Raw genomic sequence first — 19,072 nt, forward strand, 5'->3', positions numbered from 1 at the left:
CAAGTAAGTTTCAATTTAATTATCACAGTTGGTATTAAAAGGAGGTTGAATTGTGGTGGGGTTGTTTATCTAACTCTGCGGTTAGAAAAACCGGGGTTATAAAATTGGGAACCTCCCAAAACATACTTATTCAAGACCCATCGCACCTTTTAATGTAAGCGCAGCAACTGAGTATGATTATTCTTCTAATTTTTGAAGAAAGTAACTAATAGATATGCTTGTGGTGATTTTTTATGCACACTAATTTTCGCAATCGAAATAACAAACTTTAGTGATAATTTTTTATACAGCAATGGGTATTTTGTATCCTCGAATTCAACAGGAAAAACAAATCATTTACAAATTTTCTTCCTAAAAATTTAGTGTTTTGAAAATTGCCGATTCAGTTATATTCTAGACTAATTCATACAATTTTTTTACAGCATAGATCTAAGACGCTGGAAACGTAAGTTGAACTTAGGGAGCGGTGGTGAAGTGGTTACGTCTCCGCCTCTCAATCGAGAGGTCGGATGTTCGAGGCCCACCATGATCCGTGCTGGTTGCTTGAGAGTGAAGCAACATTACCCAGCCCAGAAAAATAACCAAAAAAAATTGCATGTAATTCTTAAACAGGGGCACAACAGCGGTTCGCCGTGATGAGCTGTACAGCTCTTGTGTTAGTCCTTTCCCCCGTGGATAAATGGTCTTAAGTATACGAGTCAATATTTTGCGATCAATTGAAGGGAGACAAGCTAATTTGTAGATTACTTCCCTATACCAACCTGAAATTCGTTCGTCTGAATGTTTGTTATTGGTAGTCCAAAATTATTTTTATATAAAAAATTTGGTTACCAAAAACGTATATCAGCAGTGGCTTTAATATGATATATCACTCGACCTACTCCGATGAATATTTGCGGTACCTGATTTTACGTGAAAAAAACAAAAAACTAAAACACACACAAATACAATGTTCTTTCCCATTTTCGATGGTCCGATAAAAAAATTTCCCAGGAGTCCTTAATAAGCTTCCAAAATAATTTCCCCCAACAAACTTTCAGGATTTTCCATGTGTTGCATGATTGGAACTGCTTGCAGCGCATCAAAAAAAATTGGCCGATTTAGAAACTTTTTGCAATTTATACGAAGAAACGCTGGAGCAGCTACAAAACTAGAGAACGTTTCAATCGAACAATGACATGCAAATCTGCAGTTTGATCAATGCAAAAAATTAATTTCCAAAACCTTTCACGATATTTTCCGCAAATGCATTCACAGTGGAGATTGTGGTCCGCCCTAAAAACATCAGAAAGTCAAGGGTGAGGATGATGAGTAGGTGACGAGACATAATATAACGTATTTAAAATAATGGAAAGCTTGAACGCGAATATCGGACCCTGATTTAACTCCAAACGATCACGTGATTAAATGAGGCCAATCTGTTGTACAGCGATATGATTATGAGGGTTAAAATCAAGGGCGGATCTAGGATCTTCTCGAGGGGGGGGGGGGGGGTGCGGAAGGTCGGATTTTTACCAAGCAAGCTTTCCCAAAGCACTAAAATTGATTTTTCAAGCTCTCGAAAATTGATTTTTTGAGCTCTTCCAAAGCACTAAAAAGACCCTGTTTGGTCAAATTTTCTGAGCCGCAGGCAAAATTTTGAAAAACATTTCAAAAAAGGCGTATTTAGGCACTTTTTGGAGAATTTTGACCAAAAAATTGCGTTTTTTGGCACGCGCTCCTCCCTTTTAATTAGTATATTTTGGCGCCTAAGGCGCATTTAGAAAATTTTTAGGGTCCGTCACCAAATATGGATATTTCAAAATAGTGCAAAGGGGGGACTTTTTGGGTCGGCAGGCGGTCGAATCCCTAAAAGAAATCCGTCCCCCCCCCCCTCCACCTAAACCCGTCCCTGGTTAAAATATTGCATTGCATATGTGAACCAACATAGAAACCCAAACCGATAAAGAAAATTGGAAGAGTTTGAATGCCTATACTTTTCACACTTTCTTAAAATTATTTTAGTTCAAAAAAAAGCATGCCAAATCCATTTTTGGCTCTTTTTCCTTTTCCCCCCACCTGCAATTTACATACAGACTAATAAGGCCACGACAAACATATTTGGTCTTCATACTCAACCTCGTAAAACCACTCGTTACACTAATATATTGAAGGTCGTGTGAGGTGAGGGGAAGGGGGAAGGAAAAAGAGCCCCATTTTTTGTTAAGTATTTAAACTGAAATAAGTTGTTGTGTTTAAGATGTTTAGCAGGTGTTTTAACAAGAGGATCTCAAAAAATTGCTAATATAGAAAAATATCAACATTCAAACTTTTCCAATTTTCATTATATCTTTTGATTGCCCGCGCAGCAAAAAATGCTCATATATCAAGTATGAAACACTGACCAGCGAAACAGTTTCCACCAACTGCCTGATTCATAGGGAATGCTAAACATTCGAAAGTAAAAAGGATTGAAGTAAACAACCTTTCGCTTTGAAGATGTCGAGACATTTTACAAAATGCTATCTGCAACCCCATAATAAAAAATAATACCATCATCTGATAAGAATTGCCAACTTCGAAGTCAAAACCTGAAGTGATGTAATTTTTTTCCTGAAAGTGTGAGAAAAAAACTAATTGAGCGACATTACTGATGGATTACATAACTATGATCCTAAGTGCTAATGGATGACATAAATATGAATTGTTTAGTGCAGATGGATTAGATAATTATGACACATCATCTCAACATTTGGGTGTATGACTTACCTTGTTGTAGTTTGTTGAACAACTCAGTGGTGCGTGGTGTGTTGTTGTTCGCCTCCAAATCCGACCTTGTTTTCTTTTTAGTCACCAAAGGCGCCTCTCCCTCGTTCCCTCTCACCTATCACGCAAAAAGATTCAATGACTACTAATAATTACCAACTTTTTATTTTTCCATAGGGCCTCCTCGTTTTGTTTTCCTTGCCTCTCGCCAAGCTCTGAATTCGAGACCTTTAAAATCGCTAAATGAGTTTTCTTAAACAACTTTTCCTGCAGTAAACATGGTTTTTCATTTCATAAAGAAAACATTTTCTTTCATAAGACATGCTCGCACTCTTTCCTTTATCGAAAAAAGACTAAAACTCTAAAACTTCAAACGTGTTTTTCTAAACATGGGGAAAAGTTTTTGAAAGTTTTTTTTAACTTTGTTCAAATCACGACTGAAAGGGCTTTAATATGACATATTACTCAATTCATTCCGATGATTGTTTGTGGTACCTGGTTTTGCCTGGTAAACAAAAAAAAACAGAAAAAAAATGGTCGGAACAATAAGATCAACAACAATTTTAACAATACTATCACCAAACAAGCTCTGAACTCACCACGGATATTTCAGTCTCGTCTTCGCTCGTGGTGTAGAAGAAGTAGACGGTGTCGGAGGCCTTCATGATGTGGTTGGGGCCAGGATTCAACATCAGCTGCCCGTTCTCTGGCTTCACACCAATAGTCATGCAGCCGTACCTGAAATGGACACGAAAACTTATGATCATACAAAACTTGATAAGCACTATAATTCAAATTGTGATGGCATTGATATCAAAAACAAAATAAATAATATTATCAGTGCGTGTCCTAGTTAGACGTCGTTACTTGAGGTGAGGACGCGGTGATTTTTCCCTGTGAGAATTTATCAAGAAAAAATATTAACCAAGGCCCTGGTCCTAAGGCCATGATCCTAAGGCCATGATCATACGGCATGATCATACGGCCATGATCATACGGCCTTGATCCATAGTCCATGATCCTAAGGCCATGATCTTCTACGCTCTTGGTAGATAGTCTACGATTTTGTAGAAATTTAAATTTTAGAACAAAAAGATCACGTGATCACTATGAGCATATCCAAGGATTAATTATTTCTCTTCGGCAACAGCTAAAATTGCAAAACAAAACTATTATGAAAAATAGTGAGGTTGGACTAACTTTCTGTGAGCGAGAAATGCAGCCTCCATGAAGTTGTAGCCGATGTACTCCTGGAAGAACTTGCTCTTCCCAACTGGCTTGTCATAGATCTCCTGGGCTGTGCTCCTCGCATACTGCATCTCCCACTGGTCGTTGCTCTCCGAAGGATTCCTATCACACCAAAGGTCACAAGGTCAAAGGTTAAGGTCAGCAATTTATATGTCGGAATGGTCATCTTAGAAATAATTGATCAAAATTCCCAACAAAAAAAGCACATTCATTTTGGTCAGTTGCTGTTATCCCAAGAATCAATCACCATGATTAATGATTAAATATAATCCTGAATTATTACGAATATTCAATGCAAAAATTTGATTTTTCATGTGAGAACATCATTCAGTTCAAACAGGCCTTGCGTGCTTCTACTAAACTGCAATCATGCTATAGAAAACTCCTCCAGATTAATGTCTATCCAGAAATCGTTTTGTGCTGTCTGTGAACCACGTGCAAGTCAGCCAAAGAAAAAATCAGGCTAACAGATTACCAAATCCAAAAAAAACTCAATATTTTGTTAATTTTGGATAACTAAGATTATAGGGTGAAGCTTTGCTTTGTGTTAGATCTCCATAATGAAATTGACCATCAATTGCCCCGTTTTTCGACATTCTCACGAATTTTTTCATATTTCATTCTCACAAACAGAGCTCGATTTTTTTTCAAAAATTCTTGCGAAAAAAACAAGTTTTTTAGAAGGAAAAATTCATTTTGTTATGATAGGCATGGTGGTTATGTAATGAAAGAAACTGAAAAGCTTTAAAAAATTGAGTTAACTAAGGTGAACTTTTATGGTGTTACTATTTTTTTTATTATTGGTTAGTACTAGTCAGATAGAATATCTAATCATTCAATTAGTGTCACTTACTCTTCCAAGGAGCAGTTAACTGTTCCAGTTTTGCTGTCAAAACAAATTTTTCTGATAATTGATAACTAAGGAAATCAAAATACACATAAAATGAATGAAGTGACAAAAAGTATTCTTCAGTACACTGGGTAAATATTGTGAACTTGGGTTTTAAAAAATGGATAAATAATGTGAATGTTTAAAGGGGTGTGCGGCAAATAAGACGACAGCTGTTCAGTCGGCAGCCGCCCTTGATTGGACTTAGAGGCGACGCTACACTGAATTCTTCAATTGTATTTCTAAGAAACATGAACCGCTTAGATTGAAACATTTTACTTTTAATGTTTTAGCGCTCAGCTGTCGTCTTAATGCCATGTCGTTTAATGCTCTGTCTTCTCATTTACCTAGCACCGTTAGAAGGGAAGCCCAACTTGGAATAAATTTATGATTTTGAAAGAACATACCGCACTGAGTTTCTGCGATAAAAATCAATTTTGAAGATTTTGTTGTATCGGGGGTGCAGTTGACAAGCATACAAATTTAATAGGGAACGGAACGTCAACGTCCAACTTGCATTGTATGAGTGCCGCTTAGCATACGGTTCTTAGTCCAATTAGAATTGAGCTTTTTTTTCTCAAATTTGCAACTAAAACTCAAACTGAGGTGTGCCGCATCAAAATCAGTAATTCTCTTAGTTGCGCAAGCAAAGCGGCACTCATGCAATTCGTTACGCCCCCAACTTAAGCGGCATAGAAGTCTAGCATCATAAAACTGTTTATTTATTCTTCTTCTAAAGTATCATAACTCAAATAGCCTAAACAGCAAAATAATGTTCGTCTCAGTCCCGCCAAAGTGTTGCTACCTGTCCAACAGAGGATATGACTCTTGACTCTACACGAAACATCGAGTCGGTTATTGCCGCAAAGAGGCGAAAGTACAGCGACAATTGAAAAAGTAGTCATTGACCGTTTACTTTTTCACGCTCAAACTCTCAGCTTTTTTCGTTCCGCATTTCTAAGAAAGTGTGGATTATTTATGCTTGGGGGGTTTTTATTTGGTCAAAACTCGGCGATCGAAAAAGTTTTTAGCATAAAAAAAATTTTGAGCAAATCATTTTTTCTGAAGTTCCGGGGTTTGAATTTAACCAATTTGGCCATACTCGTGACTAATGCACAATGAGAAGGTTTTAATAAAAATTCTAAAAACGTAACGCAAACAATTTCTGCGTGACGAATTATCCCGCACAACAGAATTGTTTCATATTTAATTAGGGCAAGCTAATTGATCCCATTGATTTCGTTTTGTTCAAAATTTCAATTCTGATGTTTGATATTGTCCAAAATGTGTGCGTTTACATATTTTTAAACTAATTAATCGTTTGAAGTTAACAGTCTTGTTTTTTTTTCACTGTCCTTTAAACAATAGACTTATTTTTATGCTATTGAGTGGGTACAAAAAGAAAATTGTGTTTAATAAAATATAAACGTAACCGGTGTATCGATTATATCAGTATATGTATTTAACCAAATGACATTTGAAATTTTTTGATTATTTTTATCTAATTTTTTTATTTAAATTTTATTAAAATTTTGCGATTATTTTGGTTTACTTTTGTTCTGATTTTCGAAGATTGCTCGGGGTGTTTTTTATTCAGAGCATTTCGCAAAATTCGTTGCTCACTTACGGGATAGATCCCTTGATCTGTATAGTCCCAGCCGGTTCTGCATACCAGTATAGTATCTTTCCACAATTTACACTGCACCTTTTATACTTTACACGTGGCTATGCATGTAATCCCACACTGCAAAACCTTTCAAATTGAATTGGAGCAAGCTAATTGGTCTCATTGATTTCATACACGACTAAACTTTTAACACTCAAAAATTGCAATTATGAGCCTAAATTATATGTTTTTGCCAATATTGGATATACCAAAAATTATTCGAGACCAGTTGAAGGGCAGCCGGAATAGTACTACTATGATAGGGTGGTCTTTCGAAAAAATAACTCTGATAAACAGGTCCCGCATGCTTTTCGCAAGTTCATAATTTACTAGTTTGTGTCTAAAATATTCGTTTTCAAATTTTCGCGAAACAGTTTGACTCAGATTAAAATTTTTCAGACTAGAAATTGTAATTATTATAATATCAAGAAATAAGCTCACTTTAACTTATTTTACGATTTATTAACCATAACTTAGTTTAATTTTTTGTCATCAAAACTCAATTTAGGCAATTTTTGTTTTAAATTAACACCGTAAAACGGGGAGGGGGAAATTTCACGAAGTATCGAAACAGAAAAATTGTTTGAAAACACGCTTCGACGATTTTTCTGAATAGGGAAATTGTAACTTTATACAATTTGAGAGCTCTAAGTGTCTTTTTCTGGAGACCCGGTTATTCTCATGGGACCACTCTATCATAATAGTACTGCCGGAACATTCTGGGCTTTGTCCTGATACAAGCAGTCTTGTTCAAATACGTATTTTCTGAAATTTTTTTTGAAATTGATTATGTACACAAGCTTCTGCAAAAAGCAATTTGTTCAATTAAAATTCAAGTTGTTTTTCTTACTTTTTGTTTTGATGACTTTTTATAGAAGAAATTAATTTTGTTTTTTACAACATCATTTCAGATCTTCCAAAAAAATTTGTAGAAGATAGTATGATACATTTTTAAAAAATTCTCTCAACCATATTTTTCTCCAAAACTAAATTGCAAAATCAATTTCAGAGTCGATTATACATGGTGCTTTGTTTCTAGGCAAATTTACGCTCGGATAGTGAATCAAGAAATATTTGATTGTAATGAGTTTCAACCAAACTACGTAATATGTAACGCTTAAATGCCAAAGTGAAAAACACCCAAAAAAAAATTTTCCCCTGCATTCCTCCTCACATAAAATAAAAAAACATTATCAATTGTTTTTTTTTCAATTAAGCGAATGTTTTTTCTGCTAACTAGCTTACTTGTTTGATCCCTCGACAAAACTAGTTCCTAAGTTTGTTTCCATTATATATTGTCAAATAAGCTGCGCAGCGTCGCAATTAGCACTAACACTTGTCAAGGCCTCGCCTATTTTTGGAAGTATTATCATGCCTAAAAGATTGCTTCCGTTGTTCGACGTAAATTTGCGCCTCAAATGGGATTGAGGGATTTTTTGGAGCATCTGGACTTACCTATATTTTAATTAGAAATCTCAAAAAGTTCTAGGGAAAAAAAGTAAATATAGTACCATAAATTTTGTGACCAAAGCATTTTGTGCTGCTGCCATGCCAACTGGCTTCTCTTCCCAAAAAATGATCTAGTTCATCAATCTTCGCTTTAAATTAGACTAAATACCATAAACTTCAACCCTTTTATTAGACCTCAAAAAAAATTCTCTTTAAGTTTCATTGTAGCACAAATTATGACTGAAAAGGCATTTTTCTGTTATTTTAATCGACCGTAATTTGATGTTTTTTGCAGTATCTGGACTGTTAGGGAAAAAGTTTACACATGTTTGAAAATCGGATTCTTGAAAAAATTATGAAATATGGTTATAGCAATTTTTAAACTACCTTCGCTACCTTTCAAAACTTAATGAAATATATGTGGATAAATTTTCTGATGACTGCTGCGTCTCACTTGGCTGTTTTCCGGGGCCTATTTCTATTTCAGGTTCTCAGTTATCATACTTGTACTATTGTAGCAACAGATGACATATAAAATATTTAAAAATGCATGTCATAAACACTTATACGTTTTAAAAGACCAATCATGAGCATATTAAATAGTAAAATATTTACCAAGGGGGATCATACTGTATGTTTGACATGTATTCTGGAAATAGAGATACAAGTTGCAAACCCTAAACCCGGGTCAAAATTTTTTAAATAAAATTTTCCACGAAAAAGCGCTGAATGAATCCAATTTTAGTACGATTGGTCCCCTAATTATCACGAAAAAAATGAACCCGTTAGCGCCGAATTGATAGACCAAAATTTTGAAAATTGGGCTCATTCATACCCTTTTATGGCCAATCAAAGACCAAAAATTGGGTTCATTTGGCTCCTTCTGCTTAAAATTGGGCTCATTCATACCCTTTTATGGCCAATCAAAGACCAAAAATTGGGTTCATTTGGCTCCTTCTGCTTAAAATTGGGCTCATTCATACCCTTTTATGGCCAATCAAAGACCAAAAATTGGGTTCATTTGGCTCCTTCTGCTTAAAATTGGGCTCATTCATACCCTTTTATGGCCAATCAAAGACCAAAAATTGGGTTCATTTGTCTCCTTCTGCTTAAAATTGGGCTCATTCAGATCGTTTTTCTAAACATTAGACTCCTTCAGCCCTCTCCATGAAAATATGACCAAAATATGGACCACTTCCGACCGTGCAAGTGGTTTGACCCCATGACCTACAACATCGGATTTGGCCGACCAAACTTAAAATTTTACCAATGCCTTCTTATGGGCCAACTCTCATCAAATTTGAAGGGAGGGAGAGCACGCGCCAAAAATGGTCCAAAATGCCAATTATGGAAGTTTTTTTAAAAGTTAGCATGCGGCACTTTTTGGGTGTTTACCTGCCCTGCAGAGTGTGAACAAGTAGACTGATGTAAGTGGACATGGCGGGACAGAGACAGTTGCTGGCCAGAATTGCATATTTGAGCTCATCTTCGCAGATGACGTAATTGGCCGCCATCACCAGCTGTTTGTGTTCTGGTTGCAACACTTGCACGTACAGGGGCACGTGGGAGGCGAAGTCCTTTATGGCCCACGTGCGGAGAATTGTGGCCTCGTCCTACAATCAGTAGCCCGTGTTTTGAGAGGAGGAGGAAATTAGCGGAAAATAAAGTTTAAGCAACAAGACAAACAACTCAACAAAAAAGTTCAGCAGTTTTTTTCAAGTCAAGCCCGTCAAAAAAGGTACTGCATACGCTTTGTCTGTTACATAATGAATTACTGTCTATAGCTATGAATTCGAAAAAATTTAGATGAAATTCGACATATTCAAACCAATCGAATCAGAGTTTGATGGTTTGCAAAAATCACCAAGTTCTACGATTCTGCAATTTTAATTGATTACCACATTCATTAGAGCTTACTAGATGCACTAATTCTGCAAAGCTTGAAGCTCATTTTTTGGCGTGACTGATCCATTTACGAGGAAAATTTCGCGCGTTCTGTGATCAATTTTACAAATCAATCTTTTAACAAAGGTTTTAACAAATCTTTTGCTAGCAGAGATGTTTTTAGTTAGTTCTTTATTTTGTCAATTAATTTTGTTAATTCAAATTTTCGAGCTACAAACTCGAATGGAAGCGCCACCAAATTTACAAGTCAATGTTTGAACAGTTTTTAAATGTTGCTAGCCATAGACTTTTTTATTTAATACATTTTTTTTGTCAATTTGGACGATCAACCAACCTCAAAAACTTTTTGCTGGCTTAAGCAGGATAGAACGCCTTTTTTTTTCAAAGTTTGAAGAGCTGACAAATTAACGTTAACCGACCTCTCTTCGCCTATCCTTCACATTGCGAGATGAGAATATGAAACAGCTTTCGGCGTAGTGCACCTTCGCCCGAATGAGATCGGATACTCTGAGAGCACTGCCCTGGATGTAGATCACCCTCTGGCTCCAGCTGGGGTTCTCCAGCATCGCGTTGATCTTACCATCGAACTCCAGGGGACACAGCAGTATGACGTAATAGTTCTATAACAGTTACAGCTACAGTTACTTAACAGCTCGGACTGCAGATACACGGAATATAAACACACAAATTACGATTTATTATTGGTCGACCATTCAAAAAAATAATTGTCTAAAGGCCTCTTTGCCGTCAATATACACTATCTAATTTTGAGAAGTGCGCGCCGAAAAAAAAACGAGAGGGAAGCGAGCGTAAAAAAATTTGAGAAAAAAGCGAGCGCCAAAAATTTTAAGGAAGCGCGCGCCGAAAACTTTGGGTCATTTTAGTGTGTTTTAGGAGAGCTCGAAACTCATTTAGCTGGTTTAAAAAGAAACAAAAAGACGAAATTTTCAAATTCAGCATTTTCGAATTAATTAATTTCTAAGCAACTGTCATGAATTTTGATATATATTCTCCCATCCTATTGCAAAAGGGGAGAGGGGAGAGCTTTGGTAAAAGACACAAACTTCGTTTATTTTTAACCGCGGAACTAGATATTTGTGGGGGTGGAAACTGTTCACTTGGAACCATAGGGCTAAATAGTTTAGCTAACAAAATCCACTGTCCTAACTGAAATAAAGAACAGTTTATGAAAACAACAGCTGAGAGATGACCTTGAGTTTTGGGTATGCGTAGAACTCGTTCATGAAGTCGTGCAGGATGTCCTCTGTGACAAAGGAGGTGCACAACACCACGTGCTGCTCCTTCTCCGCCCTCCTGTGGCTGTAGTTGCCCCCCAACTTCTGCTTCTCATCCCACGCGAACGACAGCGACTCCAGCTAAGCAAACAAAAGCAGGGCTTTTTAAATCGTTATCCACACACTCCAAGTTTTAGGCAAAGAAATAACATTTTTTTATGTATAAGGTTATGAGTAAAAGCATGTTGGTACGTAAGCAATTCAAGTGTATTTTTATCTGCACATTTCACTCAAATTCGGTCTTTTGATAGAAGAATGGAGTTAATTTTACCTGCACGGGAATGAAGATGAGCGCGAGTCCAATGGTGAATATGACGAACAGTTTCGAGATCCATCCAATGGGGTACAAGTCCCCGTAGCCGACTGTGGAGAATGTGACGATGACGAACCAGAAGGAGTTGAAGAAGTCGTACTGTTCATCGCCACTCCTGTCCTGAATTCGCTCCAGATAGTGGATGCCACACATGCTAAAAATGTGTGTAAAACCTGTGGTCCAGAGTTCGATCCCCGCAGTCTCCAAAAAATGAAAGCTTAAATTGTATTTTTTTTGAAACTATTTGTAAATGTTTAAATTGTCTCACCATGTGAATGCGAGACAACAAATGAATGTGATCAACTTCATCAGCAGTCGCTGCATGGACGAAAACGCAATGGGTTCCATGTACTAAAACAGGAAAGCACAGGTGGGCAACTTTTAAACATTTCAAACAAGCATATTCACACATTGGAAAAAGCCTATTGATACTTAAGCTTTGGACAAATAAAAAAAATTCGATGAGTGTTTGGTTGATTTGTCAAAAATCCGCTCCTTCTTTTGCTAAAAGTCTAAATGAAATCCTGATTTGAATGATTTTAGATACTAACATTGAACTCTTGCCCATCTTGGGAAAAAATTCAGTCACTTCTGCGAAGAAAAAATGTTTAATGATGACTTTTCTGATTTCCTCAAGAATGAAGGAAAAAGTGTATCCAAATAAGGAGTTCGGATACATGCAGCTCTGACGGTATGGCCAGTAGGTAGACAACCGAGTAAGCAGACAGGTCAGTAAGCAGACATACCAGTATGCTCATGAGGAAGTGTTTGGCCAGCCAGCAGTTGAGGAAGGAGGGCACATAGAGAAAACGGAACAGAGGATGGCACAGCTGGAAAAATATGACTCAATTAAGTCCAAGTTTAATTCATCAAAACTGATTGAAAAACATAAGATTTCCAAAATAGTGGATCCACGTGTTGAATGTTACAATAAAAAAAAACAATTTTAGAAAAAATATACGCTTAAAATAAAAAGTGAAAAACATCAATTGCTTAAATATAAAGCTTTTTAATTTCACTTTCGAAGTCTTGGAGCTAAAAAAACTCAAAACTATGAGGTTTTTTAAAATATCAAAAAATATATAACGCATGAGGTTTTTTTTACTTACCGAGGCAAGGAAAGGCAGTGATACGCATGTCTCAACAAATACTCTGTAGGACAAGATTTGCTCCACAATGTTTCCCTGCAACAATCAATACCTTGAACAATATCGCATAAATCAGGGCGAAGCCCCCGAGTGCCTCGCTAGCCCCTTAACTATAGGATGTTCTTTTTGGAGCAAAATTTCTTTTATTTTCATCTTTTTTATTTTTTCACCGAATTTCAATTTCGAGTACAAACTGATATATTTTGGGCCTAATGAAGCAAAAATATGATCAAATAGTTGGCCTCAATCCCACTTGGGATGAGTTCGCAACCAGAAGGTTTCAACGAATTTATTTCAAAATCTCATAAAACTGCTCAAATCATGACAAACCCTGAGCGGTCCGAGTGCCCAAATAACGCCTCGGAAGTAATTGATTATTTTAAAATAAATTTAACGCAAAACTAAACAGAACTTTTTTCAGATTTTTTTGAAAATTATCCATCTAAACACGAAATATAAAAAACAAAATGATAGACTTTGCTGATTTTAACGTAACAATTGGCGCAAATAGCCTACTATTCAATTTGGAACAAATTTTGAGCCAGGTTGTTTTGCTGCTTGGAACGAAACATATCGCGCGTTATTTGTCTCAAATTGGTCAAATTGGCTAATTCAAACCCCAATAGCTTCACAAAAAAAATTTAAGTTGTTTTAAGAAACAAAAATAGCCGGTTACTCTGCAGTAAAAAATTTCACAAAAATGGCTAGTTGAAAAACCGGATGTGTCTGGAGAACAAAACCACCACGAACACAAATAGTCAGTGAACTCCTTTGAAAGTCTCGAAACAAAAAGAACAGGTTGCTGCACTTTCGACAATTGAAAGTCAAAAAATTTCAATAAAATTAAAATATTCGAACTGTTTTCGAAATGTTTTTTGTTTTCAATTTTTTTTTGAAGTTTTCTTGATAAAGGGCGGTTGATGAATAAAACCACTGAAAAACAAGAAAATTCAGTTACTGTGCAAGTAGCACAGAATGTTCCGACCAGTCTTAAAAAATTACAAAATTATTTTTTTTTCAAATGAGTGTAATTTTTTTGACGTATTGTGACAAAAGAGTCTGAGAAAAAAACGCTCAGGCATTTTCGTCAGTCAGTGTAAAATAAGCAAATTAGAAAATAATTTTTGCAGAAAAATAACAAGAAAAACAAAAATCAAAAAAACATTAATTTTTTTTTGATTTTTCAAAATTTTTTTCTCATTTTTTTGAAGTTTTTGATTCTCAGATGAGGCTAAAAAATTCAAAAAATAATTTCAATTGAATAAAATTAAATTCTCAAGGGTCAAAATAAGCATAAATAAGCTAACGTAAGCCTGCTCACTCGCTCGAAGCAATTTCGAAAAGTCAAAAATTTCAAAACGGTTTTTCTCGACAAGGAAAACTTTTTTGAAATTTTTATATATCGTTCGAACCACGACTGAAAGTGCTGAAATATGATAAATCACTCAATAGAGTCTAATGATAATTTGTGATAGCTGATATTGCGTGGAAAACAAAAAAAAACTAAAACATACCCGAATACCAAGTTCCTCCCCATTTTCAATGGTCGGAACAATAAACCATGACAGCAAAATTTTGTAAATGAAAATTAATATCAAATTATGACTGCATTGGCTTCCTCATCTTTTGGAAGGTTTTCTTTTCCTTTTAAGTTGCTGTTCTGTTCAGCAATGTTATTCAAAATTTTTAATTCTTCAAAAAATTTTCAGTTTTTTTTCGAAAATGAGAAAAACTTTTGATATCTGTTTTGAGAATCTACCTTAACACTGCCAAGGCTTCAGAATTACACTTCACTTAATTTTTTTCAGTACTTTTTCAGTCAAATTTGTGCAATAAACCCAGTATTTTTTGAACCCAGAAAAATCTTATTGATTTCATACTGCCTCAAATTATACCTACTCTCGTATTTTTTGTATCCAGACTGTTTTTTGTCAATTAAACAAAATCAGTACCCTGCCAAAATAATTCCGTACTATGGCGCTTATACGGAAAAAAGCTAGAAAACTTAAGACGATTGTATCAATAGTGTTTTAAAGCGCGTCCCGACAATTCGGCAAAAAAAAGTTCAGCCGATTTGAAATTCAGACAATCCAGCCAAAAGTATACAGACAGTTCAGCCAGAGACAATTCAGCCAATAATAATAACCAACGCAGTCACGCCTACAGGTTGCAAGCTTGCAAACAGAGTGTATGACTCTATACGGAATTAAGAGCCGGTAATCTTAAACCGAGAAGTAACTCCAAATCCGATTTTTTCTTTTGAATCAACCGTTTTGTAAAACGGGCTAAATTGTCTCAGGCTGAATTGTCTGTAAACTTTTGGCTGAATTGTCTGATTTTCCAATCGACTGAATTGTCTGTGCGCCGTTTTAAAAGACTCCATAAATTGAATTTTGCAATTAGTTTTTTGAAGTCAACCTGTCAATCAGTTAGAATGAAATTTTTGTACCTTTGGTCTGCCATTTTGTTTTTTGAAAATTTTACTAATTCAGTATGAAAAAAAGAGATGATTTTGGTTTTCGGCTAGTGCACAAAACTTTTTTTCGTTGTTTCTGTCATTCGGCACTTCTGTAAATTTTAATTTTCAGCTTGAGAAAACCAATTTAATCACAAACACTTCACATACTTAGCAACATACATTTGTTGTCAATAATTTCATATATATATATATATATATATATATATATATATGTGTGTGTGTGTGTGTGTGTGTGTGTGTGTGTGTGTGTGTGTGTCTGTGTGTGTGTGTGTGTGTGTGTGTATGTATGTATGTGTGTGTGTGTGTGTGTGTGTGTGTGTGTGTGTGTGTGTGTGTGTGTGTGTGTGTGGGTGTTAACGGTTATTTCTTATAAAATCTGTTTTATCTATAAAATTTCAAATTTAAAAAAAGACATAAATTTTTAATATCCTGGTGTTTTCAATGGCTTAAAGTTTAGAGAAGGGGTGGAGGTGATTTGTTACAAGGTACAAAATTCGTATGTGCTTAACTGTTCAATTCTTTCTTTCTTAATAGGGGGACCGGAAGGAGTTTGAAGGAAGTACCATAGGTGGGGGGGATAGTTAAGAGTTAACAAGATCTCTATTAGTTATAAGGTTTGATTGATGAGTGACTAACTCTGAACTGGCATATGATGAGCACGATTGTGTCGATGGTGGAGAAGAGAGCGACTGCCACTTCTATGATGTAGAACAACAGAGACCTCTCCACCCACAGCAATGCACCACTAAGTAACAAACACGTATATGAATTAAGTTAAACAGATTTTGCCCATCTACAGTAGTACCTCAAGTTGTGACAAAAACTTCATAAAAATGTCGAGCTCTTAGACATTCAATACCCCCTCTTGATTGCTCTTTTTTGCTCCATTTTGTCCTTTGAGAAAATTTGTTACGCATTACGTAGGCAGTCAGCCTATTCGAAACAAAAAGATGTATCAATTTGAGATTGACTCACTAAATTGGATATGTAGCGTTTCCAGGAACATCGTTGTCCGTGCATTCGAAGCTGAAGCATAAGTACCATACATCACTTGTAGGTAATTCACAACTATATAGATACTATGATAACAAATCCAACATCTTTTTTTACAGATGTGGAACCTGATCTAAACTACATTTTATGATTGGATAAATTAAATGTTTTACCAATGTAAAGTATTTAATATTAACCAATCATGATCCATCTAACTAACAACCCACTTATTTGTAAGTGCTGAAGTTACTTGTAATTTCAGCACCAGAGAGATTTGAATTTAACTTAGAAATTAGTTGGACTCTCCCGAGCACTTCAGCAGCCGCAATAAACCAGTATACCCTAGATCTATTGAGCCTAGCAGAGACTAGTTAAACAACCTGAGACTAGATAGTATAAGAGTAAGATTAGGATCGGTATTAGACTAAGAAGTTGCACGAATCTATCCGGCCGAAAATAAGATAGCGTGACGAGCAGACGGTGTACCCTATCCGAAATTACTCTATGAGTTACACTTCGGTCCTAACTCATCTGGTGCGACCATAAGTCTCGAACAAGACCTTAATAGATTAGAATTAACCAAAATAGATTAGAAATTAGACAAAAACATTTACAAAAATGTTATACGACAATAATTTAATCGAAATGTCTCTACGACTCAATAGATCAGAGCCAATATTCCGAACCATAACAGAACTACCCGGAATTGGAAGAAGACCTCGAACCAAAGACGACATACGACAAAGTAGAAACTTGCCGTATAGTTATATGATAGTTCGGCAAAAGCCAGAACAAACTTTTATATTTCGAATACTACTTGCAATGAATTTAGATTTCCATTTGCAAACATAAAACCTTGAAGTTACTCTTCAAAATCATTTCAGGCGCTAAACAAATTTATTAATATACAATAACGATTGATAAAAAGATCTAAGATCGTTTTCCTAAAACTCTGCAGTATTATACAAAACATGTTTGAAAAATATTTATTGGAAAATAAAAATAAAAATTAGTAGCATGACAATAAATGGTTAGTAATCATAAATCATCCTGTTGTTCCAGCTTCATCATCTAAAACATAACAGCAATCATAAACCCACTAATATCATCAAAACACTAAATCTTTCCTTTACACACATTTAAAATTTTATTAAAACTTAAATTCACTTAATTTTAAAACCAGATCATCAAGGCTTATCCTTGGATCTTAAATCATTTTCTACTTAATTAAATTTCAAATTTGATCATCAAGGCTTATCCTTGAATCAAACAGAACAACTTTGTTCTCCCCCACCCACTTAATTAGTGTCTAACGACCTCAAACGTCGATTCACTACCCAACCCTTTCTAAAGACCTAAGACTAATAGAAATTTTTAAACAAAACTAATCATTCAAATTAGGATAAACAGTGAAGAACTTCGGTTATTCATCCTTCACTTGACCCCCCCTCTTACCAGACCCAGGATAAATCTTAGACTTAGTAAGTTTAAAATAGTATCTAACGAACTACTCGCGTTCTAATTATACCTGAACCTTGTGGATCGATTTACTATTCTCCAACCCTTGAACACAATCACTACCCCTAAGTAAGATTAGGTAAGTTAACACCTTAACTTATACTAGCCACGAGAAAGTAAAAAATCATTCTTCGGAATCGATATACTTTTCTCTCCAACCCTGAACAAACAGACCCAGGTTAAGCTAACCAAAAAATCGTAAGAACTAACAGTTTAGGAAAATAGAAATCATTTAACAACCCTTTGCATCCGTCATTCTAAACCTTATGTCATTTAAAAACCTAGGAAATAAACAAACAATCGTTTTACACAATTGTGAAATAGATAACAAAAAATACGACCTTGTAATCACACCTCATACACAAACAGTTGGATACATTCGAACAAAACGACAAACACTAAAAAGAAAAATAATAACGAAACAAAGACAAATAACACGAAAAAGATTTTCAAAAAATCGAAACGCATTTTCAGAATCAGAAACCAACAGTTTAGACGAACTTTACAAACTAAAAGAATCAATAGATAAAAATTGCCCAATTCACGATCAATTATATTTCTCTGACTCAGAAACAACTTCAAATTCATCACAAAGAGGAAAAAGAAGAATAAAAAAGCAGTACAAACACAAACCAGTACATTTATACAATTGGAATCAACCAATTCGACACATTAATAATTACATATTAACAGTCATCGAACGAAAAAATGAGTTCAACGCACACCCCAGGTGAAGAAACTCCAGATGATGATGAAATCTTTCCTTTTATAGTAGACGCAGATACTGATAGAGGACAACACATATTTTGTCAAAATTTACTCGTAAATTTATTTGAACCCGGAATCAGTCCATGTAAAACAGAGTTCCCCGATGTAAAAATCAAAAGACAAATCATAGATCACTATCTAAAAGATATATGCAACATAACACAACAATATGGAATCTACTCCATAGAATTCACCTCACCAAACCATAATAATAGAAAATATACAATTCAAACAGACGATCTTGATTTAGAATTTTCAAAAGTTTTTTCAGAATATATAAAAAGCATCCAATACCATAACTCACAAAGAGCAAACTCCATATTCACCAATGAAGTTTTCGCAATAATATATAGTTATATTTCGATATTAGAAAACGAAATCCCAATAACAAATGTCTCACCAAAAGAAACATCTAAACATTTGAAAGTACGACATGAAATCACACTACTCTCCAGTTATTTAAACATCATTAAAGAAAATTTCACGAAAGACGACGTTTCACAACATACAAAACACGATCTACAAAAAATTTTGGCATGGTTCATAATAGATTACTTCACACACAATATTGATTTAATTGCACAAGCAAGAAAAAATTTTAGACCCCAAAATTCGAACGATGATACCGCTATCACAGAACAATCAGATTATGTTTG

The 19,072-nt window shown here is 35.2% G+C and overlaps 1 protein-coding gene across 17 annotated transcripts in view; it reads right to left on the reverse strand.

Moving 5' to 3' along the window:
• The window catches only part of LOC134843976 (potassium channel subfamily T member 1-like), a 154,575-nt gene that overhangs the window by 11,178 nt on the left and 124,325 nt on the right, over positions 1-19,072 (reverse strand). For 15 of the 17 annotated variants that reach the window (XM_063860385.1, XM_063860375.1, XM_063860391.1 and 12 more), the window contains 14 exons: positions 16,113-16,163; positions 15,774-15,882; positions 12,620-12,694; positions 12,257-12,340; positions 11,779-11,861; positions 11,469-11,664; positions 11,114-11,278; positions 10,322-10,522; positions 9,393-9,610; positions 4,847-4,879; positions 3,946-4,095; positions 3,345-3,483; positions 2,749-2,863; positions 2,385-2,426 (listed from right to left, as the gene is read on the reverse strand). In XM_063860385.1, coding sequence (XP_063716455.1) covers positions 2,385-2,426; positions 2,749-2,863; positions 3,345-3,483; positions 3,946-4,095; positions 4,847-4,879; positions 9,393-9,610; positions 10,322-10,522; positions 11,114-11,278; positions 11,469-11,664; positions 11,779-11,861; positions 12,257-12,340; positions 12,620-12,694; positions 15,774-15,882; positions 16,113-16,163 — 1,661 coding nt within the window. The remainder of the gene's footprint in view (positions 1-2,384; positions 2,427-2,748; positions 2,864-3,344; positions 3,484-3,945; positions 4,096-4,846; positions 4,880-9,392; positions 9,611-10,321; positions 10,523-11,113; positions 11,279-11,468; positions 11,665-11,778; positions 11,862-12,256; positions 12,341-12,619; positions 12,695-15,773; positions 15,883-16,112; positions 16,164-19,072) is intronic. The other 2 variants (XM_063860376.1, XM_063860377.1) reach the window with 2 other exon arrangements.

The sequence above is a fragment of the Symsagittifera roscoffensis genome, chromosome 4, assembly GCF_963678635.1.
Source record: "Symsagittifera roscoffensis chromosome 4, txSymRosc1.1, whole genome shotgun sequence".
Taxonomy (NCBI): Eukaryota; Metazoa; Xenacoelomorpha; order Acoela; family Convolutidae; genus Symsagittifera; species Symsagittifera roscoffensis.